Consider the following 22,223-nt stretch of genomic DNA (forward strand, 5'->3'; position numbering starts at 1 on the left):
TGAAACTATTTGCCTGAGGCATGTTGACCACCGCCTCAGCTGGACTATTCGATCAGTTGGCAATGGCATATACCTTGAATTAAAGAAGCCCTAGATGCTGTGTGTGTGAAAATAAATCCTACCACTTTGTTATTACTTTGTTGAGTCGGTGGTTTTTATATTTGTTGGCTACTAGCTGTTGATGATACAAGGAAAACGAAGCATATATTCCTCTTTTGAAAAGAGAGCATACAATACAACGTACTTGACAAAATTCTGTATCCCTTTCTCAAACATCTCTTTCGGTACTCCATGCTTTTCTTTCTGTTGACATCTTGCCAAGTAGATAGAAGTAAAGTAACCAATCCAAAGGCAGTCTCAAAAGGTGACAGGCTTCAATACTCTTATGTTAGGCTGTTAATACAACTTTATGTGCTTTATCTTTAACAGTTCAGAGTGATCAACCTTTTGAGGTAGTGTTACAATTTGGAACCCCATAAACTGGACTGACCAGAAAACTTGGTGTTTCAGAGTTCAAATGGATCAATTGTCCAGTTCAATGGGTCATTGGAACACCAATAAATTCAAGGCATTATATCAACTGATTTTTTTTTTTAATTTATTAAAAGGCTGGTGTATTTGCATTTCATTGGGGGTTTCATGCCATATGGTGGCAGGAAATGTTTTTTCCTTTTATTTTGGGCCTATCTAGTTGAGATGGTCACTTGGCATCACTCCCATAAACCCTACTATATTGAGATACCAAAATCATAGGGTTTTTTTTTTCACCATCAATTAATTCTGAAGGAGAACATTCAAAATTCCCTAGAATGCAGATTTGTTTGACAATTTTTAGATCAGCAAATAAAAAATATTTAGGAAACACTAACAAGGAAGCAAAAAAACCATCCCTATGGTACAGTTGCTGAAATCACAACACTAAGAAAGTATCATGCTATTATTATTAGAGAAATCCATTGGTTATTGAACTGAAATCCTCTGCACCATTGGTGCAGGAAATGTTTAGTACCAACTAATATCAATCTGCCACATCATATAGAAAAAATACTTTAATTTTGAGATGGCCAGGGACTGACTGGCATGGCAAATTGCTATTGGTCTGGTGTAGAAAATTTTCTTCATCATCGGCGTACAGGATCTGAGTTATTGGTTACACTATAAGCTTTTTATGATAAAAAATCTATTCCTTATCTGTGTCACAATTTTAGGGGATATTTGTTTAAAAAAATGGGGATATTATTAGTTGATTTAATGATAAAATTTCAAGCTGACATGCATGAGGGTGTATGGGTTTGAATGAAACTACAAAATGCTAAAGATTAGAATCATACCCAGTCTATCCCCTCAGTAACCTGAGGGACCAACATATGGCATTTTCTTATCTGTGTCGTATATAGTTTACTTTTTTTACAGTATATATTACTACTAGTTTCTACCTTATCAAAGATTTCCGGGTCAAATGAGGTAATGGATTTCATGGTTTTTGAACCGCCGCCATTCATCCGGATGGTTGGACCATTTGGCCAGAAAACCGTTTAAGCAATCGGTTTTATTTTATTTTAAATTCGGTCTTTAACAAAAAACCGTTAAATCAGTCAATGATCTGTTGATTTGGGTGGATAAACCGTCAACTCATTTAATGATTTTGGCCTTTTTTATTTTTATTTTTTGTTAGAACGGATTATTTATTTGAATCGAACGATCGAACCGCCAACTCAGAAATCAATAGCCAGAACAATTCCGTTTTGGGGACGTTTTTTAAAATCATGATGAATTCTTTGCAGTAAATAAAGAAATTTGTAGAATGGATTAATGTGAAGCCCATGTTCAAACAAACAAGAGCCAAAGCCGATCCAAACATGCATGGAATAAAAAAAGAAAACGAGGGAATCATCAGCGTGGTAGTTTGTGAGGCTGTTGGCAGAGGAAAAAAGTAAAGGCATCTATGTACGCAATAGGTTTCTTATTTCTAAGAAGAAGAAACTCGCTTTAGAATTAACTGGTGCCGGCCGATGAGCAAAGTAAGCCCCTTGTCGAAGTATATATATATATATATGGAGTGGGATATCCACTGGAGTTCAAGAAAACATTAATTGAACAGCCTCCAAATCGTAAGGGGCTACAGTAGCTTGTACCGTTTGCTGTTTCTGCTCCAAAATGCCCAAGTCAGAAGCCCAACCGCCTCCAGGTCTCTCTCTCTCTCTCTCTCTCTGAAAGAGCACCCTTTGAGAGAAATGGCTTGGCTTGTGTTTTCTTATTTAATTCAAGCGTTTTGTGGACTGACTAGCTAGTTTCTTCTTTGTTCATGTAGAAGGATATCCAACTGAAAATCCTCCCACTCGGAAGAAATGCTGCCCACAGTCAAAGAAGAAGGGAGACAGAGGCTTCATTGAGGGATGGTAAGTTATGGAAACATGGTTAGAAAAATCCCCCAATTTGGATTGTATTCTGTTGTTGCTTCTAAGCTTGATTATTTTGTCTGGGCAGCCTGTTCGCTTTATGTTGCTGCTGGCTGTGTGAGATGTGTTGCTGATACAAAGGAGGGGGAGGACAGATATCATGGCCTCAAGAGCCAGAGGACCAGATTGATCAGGACAAGACGCCAATCCCATTACCTGATTGTTTATTGCAGTGTGTTGAATGTTGATGTATGTATGTATGTGTGTGCTTGTATGCATGTATAAGCTTTTTAATAATTTGTGATTATTTTAGACTAATATGTGGAATAAGGATTAAAAAAATCAATGTCTAGAAAATAGAAGACATTCAAACAAACAAAACTTGGTGGTATTTTCAATTAGTTAATCCATTCTCGATGAACAGCTATTTGGAAATTGAGATTTTATTTGCAGGTTCTACTTTGGGTTGTTCTTTTACAGGAGGATTATCAATGGTTGCATTTGCATTTGGATAAGCTATTGGATTTGTGATTTTGATTTTTCAAGTCGAAAGTACAAGGCCCAATTAATTTTAGGCTTTGTTGATTAGGGCTTAAAAATGTTTTGGCTGTAAATTGTTATATTTTTGGAAGCAACTTTTATTAAACACTCCAAACATATTTTTGGCTCATTTTTGTTTTCCACACCCCAAATCTCAGCGAAAGCATCCAAACAGGCAATATATCAAATAGGCTGTCAATGGATTGGACTGGTTCCAATTGGGTCCAAATCCCATCCAATTAAAATGAGAGTTCAGATCGGCTCCCAATTCATAGTCCCAACAAATTATCGCAGTTGTGCATAGGGAACATCTCGCCTGTCTGTCGTGGCGAACTGTTTCATTTAGGAGCACCCAATTTAAGGAGCACAGATCTGCTGATCACAAAATGTTGTTTAAATCCATAGGCGCATAACACCATAGCTGCACGTTAGGAACATCTCCCTGTGAAGACAATAAATAAAACAGGAGATGCTCCCAACGTGTGGAGTAGATATATTTATTCAATGTTTCATGGTCGCAGATCAGGGCTCCTGATCTAGCAAGACGTTCGTTGTAGCATTAACGTCTCTTTGGATCTAACAAGCAGAGGCATCTAACTGAAATGCGCCAGAAAATCAGATTAGCTGAATGCAATGGCTGTTCAACAGGCTGTGAAACCAAAAATTATGCCCCATGCTAGTGAGGGTTTGGAGCATTTTCATTCATTCCACAGCCCGCTGAATAGCTATTGTGTTCAGCTAATCCTTTTTCAATTGCCAGGGCCGGGTCACTGACTTCAGCCAATTTGTTTGCCAGTCTCCAAGGTCCACTTCCAGGGTTTTGGTTTTTGATCCAATTAATTGTGAATCTGTTGTCGAAGAATCACCATCCCATCAGGCCCAAATGTTTAAATGATCCTGAGCCCAGTTAGAACTTCCAACACCTCCACTTTGGCAGAGTCTGCAGTACCTATAGGCGGATAGGCCTACTAAAAGCCCGCAGCACATTACCGAACTTATCAACCAGAATTCCTCCAAATGCCTGCGCGAACTTTATTCTGATCTTTTATCTGGATTTCAAAAAAAAATTCCTTCTCACACCCGATCTAGTTACCACAATCCACAATGCCATTGATTGAGTAAATCAAAACTACTGCCAGGCATAACCCAATTATGACGAGCCATACCAAAGAAGTACCACGGCCTCCTGGGGAAACGGCAATGGAGGAGAAGATGATGAGGAACTGATTCATCATGGCACACCACCGTGTATGAATGGTGATGTTATGCTTCATGGCTGATCGCATTGTTCATGGAACACATAAGTGGGCAGTTTCAAGAGTTTCAACTGACTGGAGCCTTTGGCAACAACCTGTTGCAATTTTAACCAACTAGAAGGATGAAGGCAAATAAAAAAGTTTATGAGTTGAAGTAGTAAGAAATGATTTAAGCATTTAGAATTTAATACTGCATATAACAATAAATGGAATAAAATGATGAACTAGGACGGAACAAGGCTTTAAATGATGATAATGAGAAGTTTTTTATATTTCATTTTCAATCTAATTTAGTTTATAGTTTGAGATTACCCATTTACCGGTATAATAAGATTGTTTTGAAAAAGAGGAGAAAGCAAGATTGTTTTTGACATGCAACTGAATGATCGTGGTCAGCATATGTCTTGACATTTTACACTACTTCGAATAGGAATGGTAATGGGTAAGATATCTGTGCAAAATGCCCTATTCATTCACGGCCTTTGTATCCTTGATTTCAAATTCGTCTAACTTTTCCTCTCAATTTCCCAAACCCAATTCGTCCCGACCCGTTAAACCCTTTGACCAAAGGTTTTCTACTAAAAAAAGTTTCTTAATGCTTATAGTGTGACTTGAATTCGGATCAATTAATAATAACCCTAAATCTCTTAGTACTACTTTAAGCTACTAAGCCATCTCACCTTTTGTGTTATTTAATGAAATAAAATAGAGTTTATTAACTTTGGTGTTCATCAAAACAATCAATACATATATATGATTAACCATTCCAAGTAAAAATTAAAAGAAATAATATTTAAAATTAACATTTTATAACAAAATGAAATAAACAATCTATCAAATCCAAATTTACATTAAATAATGATTTTAATCCCAATAAAATATTAATAATAGAATAATTATCTTACTACTTAAAATTTATAAATTTGTGCATCATATATAATATAATAGATTCATATTTATGCATCCTGTGTATCAGATATCGGATACCCTAACGTCAAAACCCAAACCCTATAGAGTTTTGATAAACGGATTCTATCAAGACAGAGATGGGTTAGAATACCCAAACATTTCAACAAAATTGCCTAACCCTAACTTCGAACTTTGGTGTTTGGGCTGGGCCATTCAAAGTTTGATAAAAACCCAACGCAAGTCCAAATTGCACTCCTAGTGGTTGGATTTCAAGAACATAATAAATCTAAGAGGTAGGCCTATAGATAGGATTGGTAGATGGAGATGGCGATTAAAGTAACCATTTTGATTAAAAAAGAGAAGAACAAAACCAAAACAAGTATTAATGACTTTAAAACCGGTTATGAACTTATGATCGTTAATACACATGTACAACTATCCTCGGTCGTTTATATGCCTCAGAATAATGAATCATTCACAGTATCATTATTTAAATTGAATTATTGATGGTCATGAAAATTGGAAATAAGGGGCAAGTTGGAGAGCCAACAAATGAGAAAGAAATCTTTTCTTACTCAACTTACAAACCCACGGGAGTTTGGTTGTTTGGAAAAAATAGCTTGCGAAAAAAGTCTTTAGGTGTCCATTTGATGGTTCTTCTCACTCGGAACTTTTGAAATACTATCATACCATGTTGTCAAAACGATAGTCCCAACACTTGGATTATAGAGACTGTAGTAGTCAAATCCACTATTCTCTTTAGGCACTTTGTCCTTGAGCCCATTTCCAATAAACATGTATGAGCATGAGGAGCAACAAAAAATTGAATGTCCGTTAAGATACCCAAGCTCCATGCTCATTGATGACCAACTAAATGGAGCTCTCTACAAGGGACAAAAGACAATGTGTGCCTAAGTGATTCTCAAATAAACCAATGGAGGTTTAAGTAAACAAATAAACTGGAAATAGTATCAATAATAAGAACTATCAACCAATTTTTGCTTCAAAATAATAAAATAATATCCTTAGCAACTACAACAATAAACCAACTATCAAAATAAAAAAATAAATAAATAATATCCTTAATTAGCAGAAGGTTTGGCATATTTGGAACCCCATGGCCAATTCTGATAACATCTACCCAACTACCCAAGTAATGCTTTAGCTATAGCACACAAGTTTACTAAATCCATATTTTATAATCTCAAATTTCTATACCATGCTGAAAAACCATAGAAATATCCTTCCCATCATTTAATTTATGAATTGCATATGTAGGAGGCCAACCAATTTAAATGGATTTCAAATTGAAACAGCAAGGGATCATGTAAGCTAGTTATTTACGTCACAATTCCAAGCAAGTCCAAACTCTTCAGATTCCTGCAAGAAGTGTTGTATGAGAAAACAAACAAATTCTCTTACTGAATATAGCACCATAAACCAAAACGGACCCCTAATTCAGATAGAGGTGATTAAAAAGCTAAATGAATTTTTTCTATTACAAACATCATGTTCATTTACAACTAGAACCTTGATGGTTCTATAATCAACTTGTACATAGCTTTGGCTTATAATAAAGTACTAACCTTGATCAAATTTTACAAAATTACCCTCATGAGAAAAATTTATTATCCATTACAAGGAGGTATTTGATTTACTAAATTGGACTGGCTATTAAGTTCAGGCCATGTCCAATTTCTTCAACAATACCACAATGCGAATACATGGATACAATCTTTAATAAACTAACCATGAATATCGAACATTATTCCAACATAAAAAAAATACCAAAGTGATATAAAAATATCAAAGACTCTAACTGATATAGATACAGGCAGGGGTGCCAATTGGACTAGATATGGTCCAATCCGATCCAAACCAATGTGAGTCCATTATAAATGGACCGGGTCCAATCTGATCCAAACTAATGTGAGTCCATTATAAATGGACCGGGTCCAATCCAATCTAATGAATGTTTTGCACCAATTTGGACCAATCCAATTCAATGTCTGGACTGTCCAACCTGTTCAAATTCATTTTGATTTAGATTGGTTTCAATCCAAACTCGGTCCATTGACACATATTCTTATCTTATATCAATGGACCAAATATTGGCTTAATCCAACCAAATCCAATATAAATTTGTTACGAATGGACCAGGTCTAATCCAATCTAATAAATATTTTGGACCGGACTGTTCCATCCAATATCCATACAAATGTTTCTGTACATGTTGACATGAAAAAAGAAAATAAAAATAAATCATAACCAGTTGGACCTGCTCAGTTTATCATGCATCTACATGTAAGCACACCCTTATGAATACATATGCATTCAAATGAAAGAAATAAACATAATACCATGAGGTGATACCCAAAATGCTAGTAGTATATTGTATACAAATTACAAACCAAACACTTTTTGTTCATTTCCATTTTAAAGATCCTTGGTGTACATGGACTACAAGAGAGAAATGCCTCAAAGCACCTATAATAAGGATAGAAAGTGACCTATCATCCATTGGTACTATCAGCATTTGTATCAACATGCTTCTAAAAATGTTAAACCAAATTTGCAAGTATATAAAATTCACAAAGAGATGTTCTCAATGTGCAATTGGATGCATATGCTTTTAAGAGTGCATGTAGAGTTTTTACTTTCATGAAATCCCAGTTACCCTTAATCCCCCTTAAATTAATATGTAATACCTGTTGTTGAGGTAGAGAGGGCCCATTAGGCCTCAAGCATACTACAAACTTACACCCAAACTGCTACCAACCCATATGATGAAAGAGGAAAATCAAATACTTAGATCATGAAACGATCGATTCCATAGCATCTTCTACCCAAAGGATTCCATAGCATCTACTGATCGCATGCTACAATAGAACAGTGAATCAATGAATTCACATGTTCGAATTGTGTATTTTTTTTTTTTTTTATGAATTTCATATGTTCAAATTGTTGTCACATGGAGCCATTAAAAAACAGTGAACCAACGGAAACTAGATGTTTGTAAAACCAAATCTTACTTCTTCCACTCGGAAGATTGACTATATGTTAAAGAACTTAAAGTGCAACAAAATATTGGAATTGTAATTGGCAACGTTTAAAAAAGAAAGTGTAGACTATAATAAGAGAAGATGACTATCCATTTAGGAATCAATATGCCCACTTTTAATTTGTATTCCTCCAAATACTTCCTAGCTTATTCTCTAAGATGCAATCTGACATCATTTCCACGTCCAAGTGGTTTATTCCATACATCCTTTGAAATTGCAAATGACTCATCAGCCATGAACTCCATATACACTTAAAAACAACAAAGAATATTTATATTGGTTTTCCACGTCCACAAAGGATCCAAGTGAGAGATGAGAAAAAGACTTTCCAAATTAATTAGTTAAAACGTCAAAATGTTACTATCTGTACAGATGATACAACATAGTCAACAACAAGATGCACCAAGTAAAACCCAACTCCAAAACTGCCCATTTTCTCCACAAAAGTTGCATAAGAAAGAAAAATATGACTTGGTATAACCCAAAACTGAACAATAAACATCACAATGTTTTCTTGTCTAGACCAATTAAAAATTAAGTTACCCGAAGTTCCAGATTTTGCAATGGTTCCCATAAAATGCAAACCTTGACAAGAAACTTGTAATACCATTATACTAATGAGATTCACCTAACCAAAACCAGCAAATACGAACCATCAAAACCAGCAAACAGAGACTTGGCTGGTCATCAAAACCGGGAAACACAAATTGTAAACCCAAAATTGGGAGAAAATAAGTAGCTTCAACTTACGAAAACCACCCTTTATCAAGAAATAGAAATCGATACCTACAAAAACACAGACAAATAGAAATCAATCCGTTAGGGTTAGAGAGAAAGAGAGATGAAGGGAGATGTTACTTGCATTTTTAGTTTTGTACAGGCAGCGAGGAGAGGGAGGAGAGTGAGGGAAGCGAGGAAGCAGGAAGAGAGGCAGAAAAGCAGAACGAGAGGAAGAGAAGAGAGAGAGCAGGAAGATAGGAGAGAAAGAAGAAGTGTGTCAAAGCAAGAGAGAGGAATAGTGAGACACGTGTCACTCATGCAATAAAAGTAGTGAGACACGCGCTTGATTTTTTCTCTCGTGCGATCATTGATCTGGATAGGGGTGCTCTCACAATTGCATCTTCTTGGCCATTGTAGTTAGATTGCTGCTCTGCCTATATTACTTTAGGGTTGGATTCTCATCTCATTCGAATATGAGTGATCTGAATCAATCCATTTATAATTGGATTGAACATGTTATGTCCTGAACCCAGCTCAAATCAGTCTATTCGTCTTACAAATTTTTGGGCCCAGACAACTATATTTTATTATATATATAATGTGTATGAATGTATTTATGTATGCATGTATATGAAATATATACACACATGTGTATAGTATATAAAATATATAAAATATATACTCTAGGACGGATTAGTTACGGAAGCATTGCATGTTGCTACTGACCTAATTCTGAGTCCAAGCAATTGATAATTTTACTGTGGAATGCAGTGGGTATATGTCTCCAGAGTATGCATTAAATGGTCGTTTCTCAATTAAATCAGATGTCTTCAGCTTTGGGGTAGTACTACTTGAAATCATCAGTGGAAAGAAGAATACAGGCTTTTACCAGTCAGAACACACATTGACCCTTCTGGGATATGTAAGTGATCAATATTTCTGAAACCCATCAAATTTTCTGCCCTCTATTTGGTTCTTAATTAAATTACTTTCATTTGAAACTTGTCTCAGGCGTGGAAACCATGGAAAGAAGGCAAGATGTTGGAATTGATAGACAAGTCCTTATCTGAATCATGCAATGCATTTGAAGTTACTAAATGCATCCATGTTGCACTCTTGTGTATACAAGAAGAGGCTGATGATCGCCCAACCATGTCTAATGTAATTCTCATGTTGGGCAGCAGTGAAAGTGCAAATTTCCCAACTCCCAAACAGCCAGCTTTTATTGAAAGAAGATTTCTATCTAGTTCAGGGCCTTCAGGCTCTTCTTCTAGTAAACCAGAAATAAGTGGTAATAATCAGTTAACAGTTACTGTAGTAGGACGATAACAATAAGTTCTCTCCTTTCGACATTTCAAATAATCAATTGTAGAATTTATTGTTAATTGTTTCGGAGCAGATCATGAATCTGCATATTGTAATGAATAACGATGTTCCTTTAGTCTACCAATAGAAACTTTAATTTATAGTTGTGCCTCTTTTTCCCCTTGATTCTTTTTGGGCTTGGTTTTTGGTGGTTAATTTTTTGTGATGTATAAATTTTTTGACTAAGTACCTCGTTGTTTGACCCGGTGGTGACGTGCCTTGGTGATGAGCTACTTGGTGGCGAACTCCCTTGGGCGAACTGCCTGGTGGCGAACTGCCTGGTGGCGAACTGCCTAGTGGTGAACTCCCTGATGGCGAACTGCCTGATGGCGAACTACCCGGTGGCGAGCTGCCTGGTGGCGAACTGCCTGGTAGTACTCCCTGGTGGCGAACTACCTGATGGCAAACTGCCTGGTAGTGCTCCCTAGTGGCGAACTGCCTGGTGGCGAACTGCCTGGTAGTGCTCCCTGATGGCGAACTGCCTGGTGGTGAACTGCCTGGGGGCGAACTGCTAGGTGGTGAACTGCCTGGTAGTGCTCCCTGGTGGCGAACTACCTGGTGACGAACTGCCTGGTGGCGAGCTACCTGGTGGCGAACTGCCTAGGGGCGAACTGCCTGGGGGCGAACTGCCTGGTGGCGAACTGCCTGTGGCGAACTGCCTGATGGCGAACTGCCCGGTGGCGAGCTGCCTGGTGGCGAACTGCCTGGTAGTGCTCCCTGGTGGCGAACTGCCTGGTGGCGAACTACCTGATGGCAAACTGCCTGGTAGTGCTCCCTAGTGGCGAACTGCCTGGTGGCGAACTGCCTGGTAGTGCTCCCTGATGGCGAACTGCCTGGTGGTGAACTGCCTGGGGGCGAACTGCCAGGTGGTGAACTGCCTGGTAGTGCTCCCTGGTGGCGAACTACCTGGTGACGAACTGCCTGGTGGCGAGCTACCTGGTGGCGAACTGCCTAGGGGCGAACTGCATGGGGGCGAACTGCCTGGTGGCGAACTGCCTGGTGGCGAATTGCCTAGTGGTGAACTCCCTGGTGGCGAACTGCCCGGTGGCGAACTGCCTAGGGGCGATATCTATGCATCTTGATATATTGATTATAATATATTTCTTCATATATATTGCTAAAAAATATATATATATTTTTATGTATTTATATACTATTTGTGATTATTTTGATCTTAAATTTAATGATATTATTGTATTTATGGAATTTGTATGTATTTTTCTAACGTAGTCATGCATTTTCATATTTTTTGTTTGTATTCATGCACTTCCAAAACGTATCCATATTTAAATTATCCAATACAATACCCAATACCGATAGTTTAATCCTTGACAGCCTTTACGAAATAACAAAGAAGATAAAAGTTAATAGAGATAAAACATTTGTTATAATTATTTGATGATATTATACTCATGAACATTTCTAGGGCCCTTCAACTTTCTATATATATAGTATCAGTCTTATACTTTTGGTGCCACCAAAAGTCATGAAACAAAACTTAGTGCCTTGGTAGGTGTGCAAATTGTGCCACATTTTCAATGGTAGCAGAAAATTAGCAAGCAAATGATTATTTTAGTGCAGGTAAACGCACTATTTGGAAGTGCTTTTGTAGACCTTAAAACAATAATTAAACATGCAATAGGGACTTTGTAGACCTTAAAACGAAGCATGTGGACTTGTCAATAATTCTGCCTATTCGATGGCAAGGCTGCCAAATAAATTTCTTCACTTCTTCTTTTAATGAATCGTCTCTCCATCTTAAACTTTTAAGAAGAGATGGTAAGTATGTTTTAGTGAAGTCATTATCTCATAGGACCTTAATACATTGCCAATATATGTTTCAAATGATTTCTAGAGACTCGTATATTCCCAGAACTTCTGGATTATCAAAACAACAACCATCACAATTCAACATGGTGTCGTGAGGCTGGACTTATTCCTAATTTATTTGTAATTGCTTATCTTCATGGACTACCCCAACCCGATGTATTGAAACCTCAATCAATATCTTAACTGAATTTCAACCCATGGTTTTCAATCTTAATCCAACACAATTACCATATTGGGTTGGTCAATTTGGGTTTAGGTCACCACCTAAAATTGGAAGCAATATTTTAATTAACCTAAAGTGGTGGCCCAAAAAGATCTAAACCGACGGTTTAGATTGCCACCTAAAAATAGAAGTAAAGTTTTACTGATTAAAGGCAATGGCCCAAAAAGATTTAGACCGGTGGTTCAGATTGCCACTTAAAAACGGAAGCAACATTTTGATTAACTTAAGGCGGCCGATGGTTAAAATTGCCACCTTTATTAATTCTGAACAAACGGTTCTGACATACCACCGCTTTAGAGATAATTGAACCGCCTCGAACCGGTCCTCAAAGGCGATGGTCTTGATCTAGGTCGGAAGTAGTCTAGGGAGTGGACTAATGACCGTCGCCGGCTTAGACTGGTATTCTTGTAGTGGCGAGCACTTTTAGACTTGTAATTAATTGAGTAATCACGTGAGGCTGGTCCAAACTAACCCACCAGCTATTGGGCAAACATATGTTTGGATAAGCTTTTTCAAAATATTTTTGTCTTTCCATAGCAATCACGTGAAGTTTGGTAATGTGTGTTTTTCAAAGCAAAAACAGACAAGGTAAAAACACTTGTGCAACAAAGAGCATGAAGTCATATTTTTTTCCTGAAGTTTTAGCCATTTATATGAAATCTATTTCTCTCTGACCGTTCGGTCCGATCCGATTTTGAAAACAGTGATCAAATAAATAAGGGGACTGATTGTGTCTTAAATAGGAAAATAAGGGACAAAGAGGGCATTGGAACTGCAAAATTCAGTCTAATCCAAAAAGAAAGACTGGGAGGAAGAAAATGGAATTCTGATGAAGGGAAATTTGACATGCCATCACATTATTCCATTTGTATGTGAAGGCACGTGATTTATATAATTTTTTTTTTAATTTCAAAACTATTCTTTTGCAGTCAATTTTACCTTTTATTATTCTTTAAATTTTCAAAATAAAACTCAGAGACAATGTTATCCATAAAATAACTTAGATGAATAGGATAAGAATATTGCCAAAGGCAAGCTTGGGCATTCATACTAGCTTCAGCCTATAAATAGAATATCTTCATCAGCCCAGAATGCAAATCCTGAAGAAATAGAACCGAAAAGCCAATAAATCACCCTAAAAAGGTTTATAGAAAAGATTAAGAACCTTATTGGAATCTGGGTAGTTCATCAGTTGAAGAATCTATTCTGTTTATATTGTGTAAATGAGAGACCTGAACTCTTAAATGAGAGACAACCGGACTCATACCCCATCCCTGTAAATGAGAGAGATCTTAGATTTGCCTTGGAGAGAGAGAGAGAGAGGTTTTGGGTTCACATCTTACAGGTCACTGAATCTCTTCTTTTGTTTGATTGATTGATGAGTCGATGCAAAAGACTAGAGTGAACAGGGGATCGCCAATTCTTTCTTCCATACTATAACTTGTGCATTTGGAAGTCAGCCCGGTGCAATAAAGGATGATCATAAATGATGGTTTAGGCTAAGCATCATCAAGCAACATCGGTGTCATATATACTCTTATATACACTCAATGCACCTGTATTTATGCTGTCTCATATATCAATATCTTCTCCCTCTATTGGCATTTTTCCAATCAAAATTTAGAGCAAAAGCAAGTTGCTGTGTGCAGTGCCGTTTACAGCCATTCATTTCGTTAATTTATTATTTCATGTGCGCGCACCGTAACATTCAGAAGTGGTTTCTCTCCCCATGTTTGAACCATGTGTGAGTTGAAGAGGCTTGGTTAAGAGGATGTAAACCCAGTTCTGGTTCTGGTTCTTATTCACTTTAAAAATATATTCAAAGTCTCAACATTCTAAGACAAATCTCAAATCTCTCGCTTACAGGGAGAGTTCTTCAATAGAGATACGGCTGATTGTTGAGAATCCATGAATATAATAATCATCGATCCTAAAGCTTGGTTTGTCAAGGGTTTTACCGTTATAAACTGAACGGTAAAACCGGAAGAGATGATCATTGGGGATGTTGGGACAAGAGGACAAGTAAAAAGGGAAATGACAAACTCCCTTCATAGTTCATACCCCTCTCCATTTCTGATTCTGCAACCTTCCGTCTTCTTGGGCGGTATTCCAACGGATTAGAGAACAAAGGTCAGTCTTTTGTATCTGGGTTCTCTTCCAAATTTGTTTTTGTGTAATGGGTTTTTAAGAAATATAAAAGAAAATTTTCTTACATTTGTATTTTTTATATTGATTTTATTTTAAAAATTTGAGAAATAATAAAGAACAAATTCGACATTTTACCTTTTTCCGTTTCTGTAAATATTTAATGACATGTCATCCACTGTGAGAATATTTAAGGATTAACTTGAGTAATTTTTCACCGTGAAAAGCACCATTTCCTTTTTCCGTTTCTGTAAATTTTTAATGACATGTCATCCATTGCGAGAATATTTAAGGATTAACTTAAGTAATTTTTCACCGTGAAAAGCACCATTTCCTTTTTCTCCGGGATTGACTAGAAGGTAAGCTATATGTTGGCTTTGTATGGGGTTCACAACCTCCATTCTTGTAGTAATAAATTTTTCTCTTGGCCGACGGCCCGGCTGCGGCGATTTCAATGATGTGGAAGAGAGGAAGAGTTATGTTGATCAGATGGTTTGCTACTGCAGATAATCTCATTTCATTTTCCTTCTTCTCCGCCATCTTCTTATCATGCTCCAGCCAGTTATTTTGCTCTGCAAGAGACACCATAACACCTAGCCAACCCATCTTCGACCGAGGAGTGGAACGAGATACTCTAGTTTCCACCGGAGGAATATTCGAATTAGGTTTCTTCACTCCTGGTGATGATTTCACCAATGATATATCTACCAACAAAAGATACTTGGGGATATGGTATCATGGGTTGTCTCCTCGATCAGTTGTTTGGGTTGCCAACAGAAACCAACCAATCTTAGATAGACAAGGAGTGTTCCAAATAGGCCAGGACGGGAATCTTAATCTGCTAGATAAACTAGAAGGAAAAGTTGTTTGGTCCTCGTCGAAGGTTTCATCAGCTGCGACTGCTAATACAACTGCTAAGCTTATGGATACCGGGAACTTCATCTTGAGCGGAGGGGATCAAGCTCCTATATGGCAGAGCTTCATTTACGATGAAGCTAACCCATTCAATACATTCCTCCCAGGAATGAAGCTCGAAGTAAACCAGAAGCTACAGTCATGGATTGATGAATATGACCCAGCTTATGGAGACTTCATCTTTGAACGTTCAGGTCCAAATCAGTTCACTATCAAGAACAGGTCGACGCTTTACTGGAGAAGCGGATCGTCGGAGGATTTCTCTGTCTTGGAAGAGATGCCGAAATCAGTGCTCAACTTGCTACTAAACTACACGAGTGTCAAAAGAGACAGTCTTAGGAAATTCGACAATAACTCGAGACTGGTAATTGACCCATCTGGCCAAATCAAGCATTTGACCAAGGATAACAATAGCTGGAGTCTGTTATGGTTCCAGCCCAGCGACGATTGCAGCGTTGTCAGAGCCTGTGGTCCTAACGGTGTTTGCAACAGCAGTAGTACACCGGTCTGTTCATGTTTGCCGGGGTTCAACCCCAAAGAGTCGGAGGAATGGAATTCCGGCAAGTACTCCAATGGGTGCACGGGAAACACAGAAGAATGTAAAGAGATGAACTTCTTTTCTCTGTACTTTTCCAGAGTGAGAATACCCGAGTCATCATACCCGGAATCTGAGAATGAGAAAAGCTGCAGAGACGAGTGCCTTGACAAGTGCTGCTATGCTTACTCTTATTCATTTGAACCTTCCCTGCGCCTGCCTGAAGAAGCATCCCCGAGCTCTTTGGGAACTCATTCGTGCTGGATTTGGAGTTCAAGTGACAACCTAATAGATCTTCAGGTGGACAATTCCTATACTCAGGTTGATAGGAGGAGAAAGCTTTACTTTCGTGTGGCTAATTTCGATTCAGGTACACTTCCATTATATATCTCCCGTTATGTTTTTAGCCAAATTGAGATTTTCTATTTAATTTTTATTCTGTTTTAGAAAGTTGGAAAGTCAAAAAGTAAAACTCTAGACTTGTGATGGATTAGTTGAGTTAAGATCCGCGATCCTACAACTCCATTAATGATCTTAATTTAATTTTGCTTAAGGATCGGTTTGGTTGGCGGTCCGGATTGAAATCGGAAGGGGAACTGAAATCCCCTCCGAACAGAATCGTATATCCCCAACCCTTGTTTGTATAGATGGGAATCTAAGTCGGATTTCAATCATTATTGTTTGATTCACCTAGAAGCCGAAATTAGAATCAATCGAAAATTTTCAGTTTTGTATCAGTTTATTAATATGTCAATAATATTGTTTTATTATTACTTTATTATTTATTTGTTAATATTATATTATTAGTTTATTAATATTTAGTAATTAATTGTTGTTGCTGTTTTGAAATGAGAGAAAAAAGAATTTTAATTATATACTGATAATTGATGAATATCTACAAGTATTTCTTCATCCTTTCCAACATTGTTTTGTTTTGAGTAAAAGATTTAAATCTCTCCTGAGGTTTTCGATGAATACTTATACCACTCTCATACTCCCCAATCAAGTTCAAGCCCACAACAAGAAATGACAACCCTTGAAACAACAAGAAATAGAAATGCACACCATGAGCTGATAATAGGCTTCTTGTAGATGAAGTGAGTAAGAATAAAAGCAAACGCAGACTCCTTTCTGTCGAATTTGTTTCTCTTATAATAAGATGGACCTTGTTCATTTCCTTTAATTTGTTCAACAATGTAATTAAAACCAGATTCAGAAGCCTTTCTTTGTAGGTGCTTTTGCTTCAGAGTTTGTAATTCTCTCTCGACCACTGCTAATAAATCAGATTCTGATCATCTCAAAGATTTCTTAGTCACAACCCATTCATAAGCACTTCCAGTTGAAGTTGTCCTGAAACTAGAGCATTGAACTTTATCACGAACATGATATTCTCAAACAGTAGGTATGCTACTATGAAAGGGAAAGACCTGGGCGCTAGGAGAATGTTCAAAAAGGAAACATAACAGATCACCCAAATAGGCAGATCAGCCTTTGGTATAAACATTGCCAATGGCAATGATAATGCAGAGCAATGTGAAGGAGTAGAACAGAAGAATCAATTTCCTTGAAGGGAAGAAGAGAACTATCAAGTTGTCCTTCTTCCAAATAAAATCTGCACCAGCACAAAAACAACTTGATCAGAGTTTTATCTTCCGGCTTTTATACATGATTTTCAAATGTAATGAAATGAGAAAACCTTGGAAGAAATAATACTAGGAAGACAATGGAAAGAGCTACATGGGACCTGAATGCAGGCGGTGCTGTTTTTTCTTGAATATGCTTCATAAGATTCTAGTATTCACAGAGTATACCTTGAAATTGTTGAGAAAGATGCCTGTAGGTCCATCAAAGTCAAAGAGAAGTAGAGGCAAAGGGACCATAAAGGGTCAAAATTAGGTTTTAAACAAAATTTACCCGCACATGATGTCACATACAAATGCATCTGAATGGTTTTTTAGTGGAGGGGAGGCCTTTAATTTGTTGGATGACATCACCCAGTAAGAGAGGTCTTAGTCCATTTTGAAAAGAGAGGGGATGTTTAAGTATTTATGAGAAAAGTGAAGAGAGGGGAGGTTTTCCCTACTTATTTACCACTTAGTATTTCAAGATCAAACCAAAGACTATTAGAGCTAGGGTTAATTAAAGACCATGAAAGCTCAACATTTCTTTGAATGTATAGGTATTCACCTCTGGTGCTTAGGGTTTCCAATTTAAATTGTTTATATATCCCCTAGTAATTTAATTATAATTAGTACGGGGGATATTTTAGTAAATTCAATATGCGGCTCAGGAAGGGTCAGGTTTAACCTAATACCTAGGGCTGTCAATGGGTGAAGTCTACCCGGCAAAACTGAACTGACAAAACTATAATGTAGTTTCTGGTTCTATATTTTTGTCCCGATTAATAACTGGGTCAAGACAGGATTTTGTTGTTTTGAACAGATTCAGACCCAAACTGATTATATGATCAATAATGTATTAAAATCTTTGTGTTATATTTTATGTTTGAAATGGTAAATTTCATAAAGAGTATATAAAATAATTATGGTCATAAACACATTTTATCCACAGTGTAGTGTTTTACTCTCAGTTTTATAGAAGTTATATTATCAAAATGAGGTTCTAAGTAGTTATTATGATTGGTAATTATAGATGAAAAGTAAATTGGGTCAGACCTGATTGTCCCGGAAAGCATTTGGTTCAGTTTTAGGTGTCTTGATTGCTAGTTAGAATGGTAATTTCAAAAATTTGACGTTTTTTCCCTTCCAAAAGATGGGAGGTCCCAAGATAAATTGAAAGATTTTTAAATTTTCAGATATGAAGAGAGTTGGCAGCCACCTTTTTAAGCTTAGGATGCATATTAGAACTGAAAAAACAAATTCAGATTTATTATAATTCACCTGTCGACACAAATCTCTTTCATAAATTGATATGGCTTATAGAAGAGCAACTCTTTCACAGAGGTATGCCTTTGTAAATATATAACCATTATTTGCAAAAAAAAAAAAAAAATGTGAACTTATGCTCATGCTTGGAAATTTCCATGCTGCTTTGTAAGTTGTTTCCTTGGTACAAGAAAATAATATTCCAAACCTGTCTCAGTCATTGCCCATGCTTTCATGTTTACATGCAGGAAGACGGTGCAGTGCAAACTTTAGGTGGGATCCAACAATTGTGAATTGCATTCCAGGTTAGGATGCTTTATAATAAAGTAGTAGTTGATACGACTTGCAATCAAAGCTTGCCAAGCAAAATCGTCTTTCTACTTCAATTTGAAATGTCCAGAATACAAAATTTCAGCATCTAAATCAGATTTTTTTGCTCTTCTATTTCAGATGCTGCTCAAGAAAGCCATTCCCCTAGGAAGCAATTGATATTTATAGTTGTTATACCCATAACAGCTGTGATAATTTTCTCTTGCATAGTTACTTTCCTCTGTTGTTTGAGGAGGATAGTTAAAGGAAAAGGTAAGTGAAACAGCTAATGCATAGCCATTTCATATCCTAGAAAATCTATCCTTCAGAGATGCATCATCATCATCATCATCCTCCAAGCCTTGTCACAACTATATGACCTCGGCTAATGAATCCTGTTTCGCGCCATTCTGTTCTATTCAGTGTCATATTCGTTGTTACATTATGAGCAATTAAATCATTTCTTACTACTTCCAAGTCCTTCTCAGTCAGCCTCTTAACTCTTCTAGCCGCTTCAACTTCTAACAGATTATCACTTCTTCTAATGGGTGCTATAGATGGTCTTTAATATGTCATTATTTTGAATGTAATTTATGTTAAATACCAATAATGCTATTAGATGCCATAACTAATTAAGTCCTTATCCAAGTGAGCTTTTTCAAAGTTTATTCATTTGGAAAGTATGTTTTGAAGTTTTTTTACTCCTAATCAGGTTACAGGGAAAACATTCAACCAACTTCTGCTTTTCATTTGGATGAAAGTGGGGAACGTCCTTCAGACATCCTAGATTCAGAAGAGTTTATAGAAGATGATAAAAAAGGCATAGGTGTACCATTTTTTAATTTTGAAACCATAGCAGCAGTTACTGAAAATTTCTCTGATTCAAATAAACTTGGACAAGGAGGATTTGGACCTGTCTACAAGGTATAATTTCTCTGCATAAATACAATGCACCCAAACACATTATGAAGAATGTTCGTGTGGTTACAGGGTCAATTGCCAGGAGGACAAGAAATAGCTGTAAAGAGGCTCTCAAGGAGTTCTGGACAAGGTCTAGAGGAATTCAAGAATGAGGTTCTCTTGATTTCCAACTTCAACATAGGAATCTTGTTAGGCTTCTGGGTTACTCCATCAAAGGAGATGAGAAAATACTACTTTATGAATACATGCCTAACAAGAGTTTGGACAGCTTTATCTTTGGTGAGACCCTAAAACTTACAAACTATTGAGTTTTAACTCACACATCATATCATGATTAAATGTAATTATCTGTTACTAAGATTCTATGACTAAAACATTTTAATCAATCGTCACAATGGTAGATCAAACGCATCGTTTGTTATTGAATTGGGAAATGCGCTTCAACATCATAATGGGAATTGCTCGTGGACTTCTTTATCTTCACCAAGATTCAAGGTTGAGAGTTATCCACAGAGATCTGAAAACAAGTAATATTCTTTTGGATGAGGAGATGAACCCCAAAATTTCAGACTTTGGCCTGGCAAGGATCTTTGGTGGTAAACAGACTGAAGGGAATACCAGCAGAGTAGTTGGAACATAGTGAGTAGCAAGAATCCAACTTTAAGACTGTTCAGTTGTTGAAGCACATTTTTCCATTGTCCTCCAAAAATTGATTATTAAAAGTTCAGACCTAATTCTGCATCCAACCAATTGATTGTTTACTGTGGAATGTAGTGGATATATGTCTCCAGAGTATGCATTAGATGGTCTTTTCTCAATTAAATCAGATGTCTTCAGCTTTGGGGTGGTACTACTTGAAATCATCAGTGGCAAGAAGAATACAGGTTTTTACCAGTCAGAACACACATTGACCCTTCTGGGATATGTAAGTGATCAACATTTCTGAAACCCATCAAATTTTCTGCTCTCTATATGGTTCTTTATTATATTACTTTCATTTGAAACTTGTCTCAGGCATGGAAACTATGGAAAGAAGGCAAGATGTTGGCTTTGACAGACAAGTCATTATGTGAATCATGCAATGCATTTGAAGTTACTAAATGCATCCATGTTGCACTCTTGTGTGTACAAGAAGAGGCTGATGATCGCCCAACCATGTCAAATGTAATTCTCATGTTAGGCAGTGAAAGTGCAAATTTCCCGACTCCCAAACAGCCAGCTTTTATTGAAAGGAGAATTATATCTAGTTCAGGGCCTTCAGGCTCTTCTTCTAGTAAACCAGAAATAAGTGGTAGCAATCAGTTAACAGTTACTGTAGATGGTCGATAACAAGTTGTTCTCTCCCTACGGAATTTCAAATAAATCAATTGTAAAATTTCTCATTAACTGTTCCTTCAACCCATGAATCTGCATATTGTAATAATGTTCCTTCAACCCAAAAATAGAAACTCTAACTTACGGTTGTGCCTCTTCTTCCCCCTTCTTATTTATTTGTTTCTGGCTTTGATTTGAAGGTTTCACCTGGCAATCCTTCATATCAGTATTTTGACGGCAAAAAAAAAAAAAAAAGGGAAATTCTTTTTCTTTTTAACCCTAATCTTTACTTTACTCCTTGTGGAGGGGCAGCCACTGTAATTTTATTAATAATAATCGAGAAAAAAAACTATGATGGGGGACCTAGAAATCATACCCCTCTAGAAAATTTCTACATCCAACTCATCCCATAATAGTTCATGTACAAGTATTCGCAGACCGGGAGACACTGGAAAAGAATTAGCCCCTTTCAAAGCAGAGGAGATGCATCATCCCAAATAGTTGTTTAATTAATGCCATGTGGAACCTGTTCAATCTAATCCATTTACTATTACATTTAATTGGGATTGAAATTTCCTATTTGGAGTCGTGTAGCCAACTCCATTAGCTAGGAAAAATGCTGATTGAGTTGAGAGATAATATATGTTAGGTTTGATTAAGATTGAAAACAGTAGATTGATTACATTCCCATGTACACACTGATAATTTCATTCAATCTTACACTTGACTTGGATTGGATGCAGGTTGGAACAGAGCAGTATCCACTCGGTCAACGCAACTAACCATCTCAAGTACTAGGTCATGGGGTTGCAAGCTTGCTTAATCCATATTCCAACACAACCAAAGAAGATTGACCTAAGAATGTTCGGATTTGGGATAGTAGAGCTGCAATGGG

General features: G+C 37.0%; 3 protein-coding genes and 1 long non-coding RNA gene across 5 annotated transcripts; all 4 read left to right on the forward strand.

Moving 5' to 3' along the window:
* The first annotated feature begins 1,866 nt into the window (after positions 1-1,866).
* On the forward strand, positions 1,867-2,780 carry LOC148845077 (uncharacterized). The gene is made up of 3 exons (XR_016102160.1): positions 1,867-2,188; positions 2,312-2,399; positions 2,488-2,780. It is a non-coding gene; the product is annotated as an uncharacterized LOC148845077 (long non-coding RNA).
* A 6,884-nt stretch (positions 2,781-9,664) lies between these two features.
* Positions 9,665-10,215, forward strand: LOC148845078 (Protein kinase superfamily protein). Its single transcript, XM_088955841.1, has 2 exons — positions 9,665-9,808; positions 9,898-10,215. Exons 1-2 carry the CDS (start codon positions 9,665-9,667, stop codon positions 10,213-10,215), a joined length of 462 nt encoding a protein of 153 aa, XP_088811967.1.
* Positions 10,216-14,824: 4,609 nt separating this feature from the next.
* LOC148845079 (G-type lectin S-receptor-like serine/threonine-protein kinase At4g03230) lies at positions 14,825-21,484 on the forward strand. Of its 2 annotated transcripts, none has more exons than XM_088954435.1 (8): positions 14,825-16,269; positions 19,033-19,089; positions 19,235-19,366; positions 19,806-20,017; positions 20,065-20,293; positions 20,416-20,653; positions 20,789-20,939; positions 21,029-21,484. In XM_088954435.1, exons 1-5 carry the CDS (start codon positions 14,904-14,906, stop codon positions 20,164-20,166), a joined length of 1,869 nt encoding a protein of 622 aa, XP_088810561.1. In that variant the 5' UTR covers positions 14,825-14,903; the 3' UTR covers positions 20,167-20,293; positions 20,416-20,653; positions 20,789-20,939; positions 21,029-21,484. The 2 variants fall into 2 exon arrangements, with proteins under 2 accessions (XP_088810561.1, XP_088810560.1); XM_088954434.1 differs by having other exon boundaries at positions 14,827-16,269; positions 20,084-20,293.
* LOC148845080 (G-type lectin S-receptor-like serine/threonine-protein kinase At4g03230) lies at positions 20,448-21,343 on the forward strand. Its single transcript, XM_088955842.1, has 3 exons — positions 20,448-20,653; positions 20,789-20,939; positions 21,029-21,343. The coding sequence occupies exons 1-3, from the start codon at positions 20,448-20,450 to the stop codon at positions 21,341-21,343; spliced, it is 672 nt and encodes a 223-aa protein (XP_088811968.1).
* Positions 21,485-22,223: the final 739 nt, after the last annotated feature.

This window comes from Nelumbo lutea, chromosome 7 (assembly GCF_056320005.1).
Source record: "Nelumbo lutea isolate HS-2025 chromosome 7, American lotus-T2T, whole genome shotgun sequence".
NCBI lineage: Eukaryota > Viridiplantae > Streptophyta > Magnoliopsida > Proteales > Nelumbonaceae > Nelumbo > Nelumbo lutea.

Coding starts and splice junctions, on each gene's coding strand:
- LOC148845079 (XM_088954434.1), top strand. CDS start 14,904: ATGATGTGGAAGAGAGGAAGAGTTATGTTGATCAGATGGTTTGCTACT. Junction 19,090..19,234: donor AATTGTGAATTGCATTCCAG/GTTAGGATGCTT, acceptor CTTCTATTTCAG/ATGCTGCTCAAGAAAGCCAT. Junction 19,367..19,805: donor GAGGATAGTTAAAGGAAAAG/GTAAGTGAAACA, acceptor ACTCCTAATCAG/GTTACAGGGAAAACATTCAA.
- LOC148845078 (XM_088955841.1), top strand. CDS start 9,665: ATGTCTCCAGAGTATGCATTAAATGGTCGTTTCTCAATTAAATCAGAT. Junction 9,809..9,897: donor CATTGACCCTTCTGGGATAT/GTAAGTGATCAA, acceptor AACTTGTCTCAG/GCGTGGAAACCATGGAAAGA.
- LOC148845080 (XM_088955842.1), top strand. CDS start 20,448: ATGCGCTTCAACATCATAATGGGAATTGCTCGTGGACTTCTTTATCTT. Junction 20,654..20,788: donor AGCAGAGTAGTTGGAACATA/GTGAGTAGCAAG, acceptor TGTGGAATGTAG/TGGATATATGTCTCCAGAGT. Junction 20,940..21,028: donor CATTGACCCTTCTGGGATAT/GTAAGTGATCAA, acceptor AACTTGTCTCAG/GCATGGAAACTATGGAAAGA.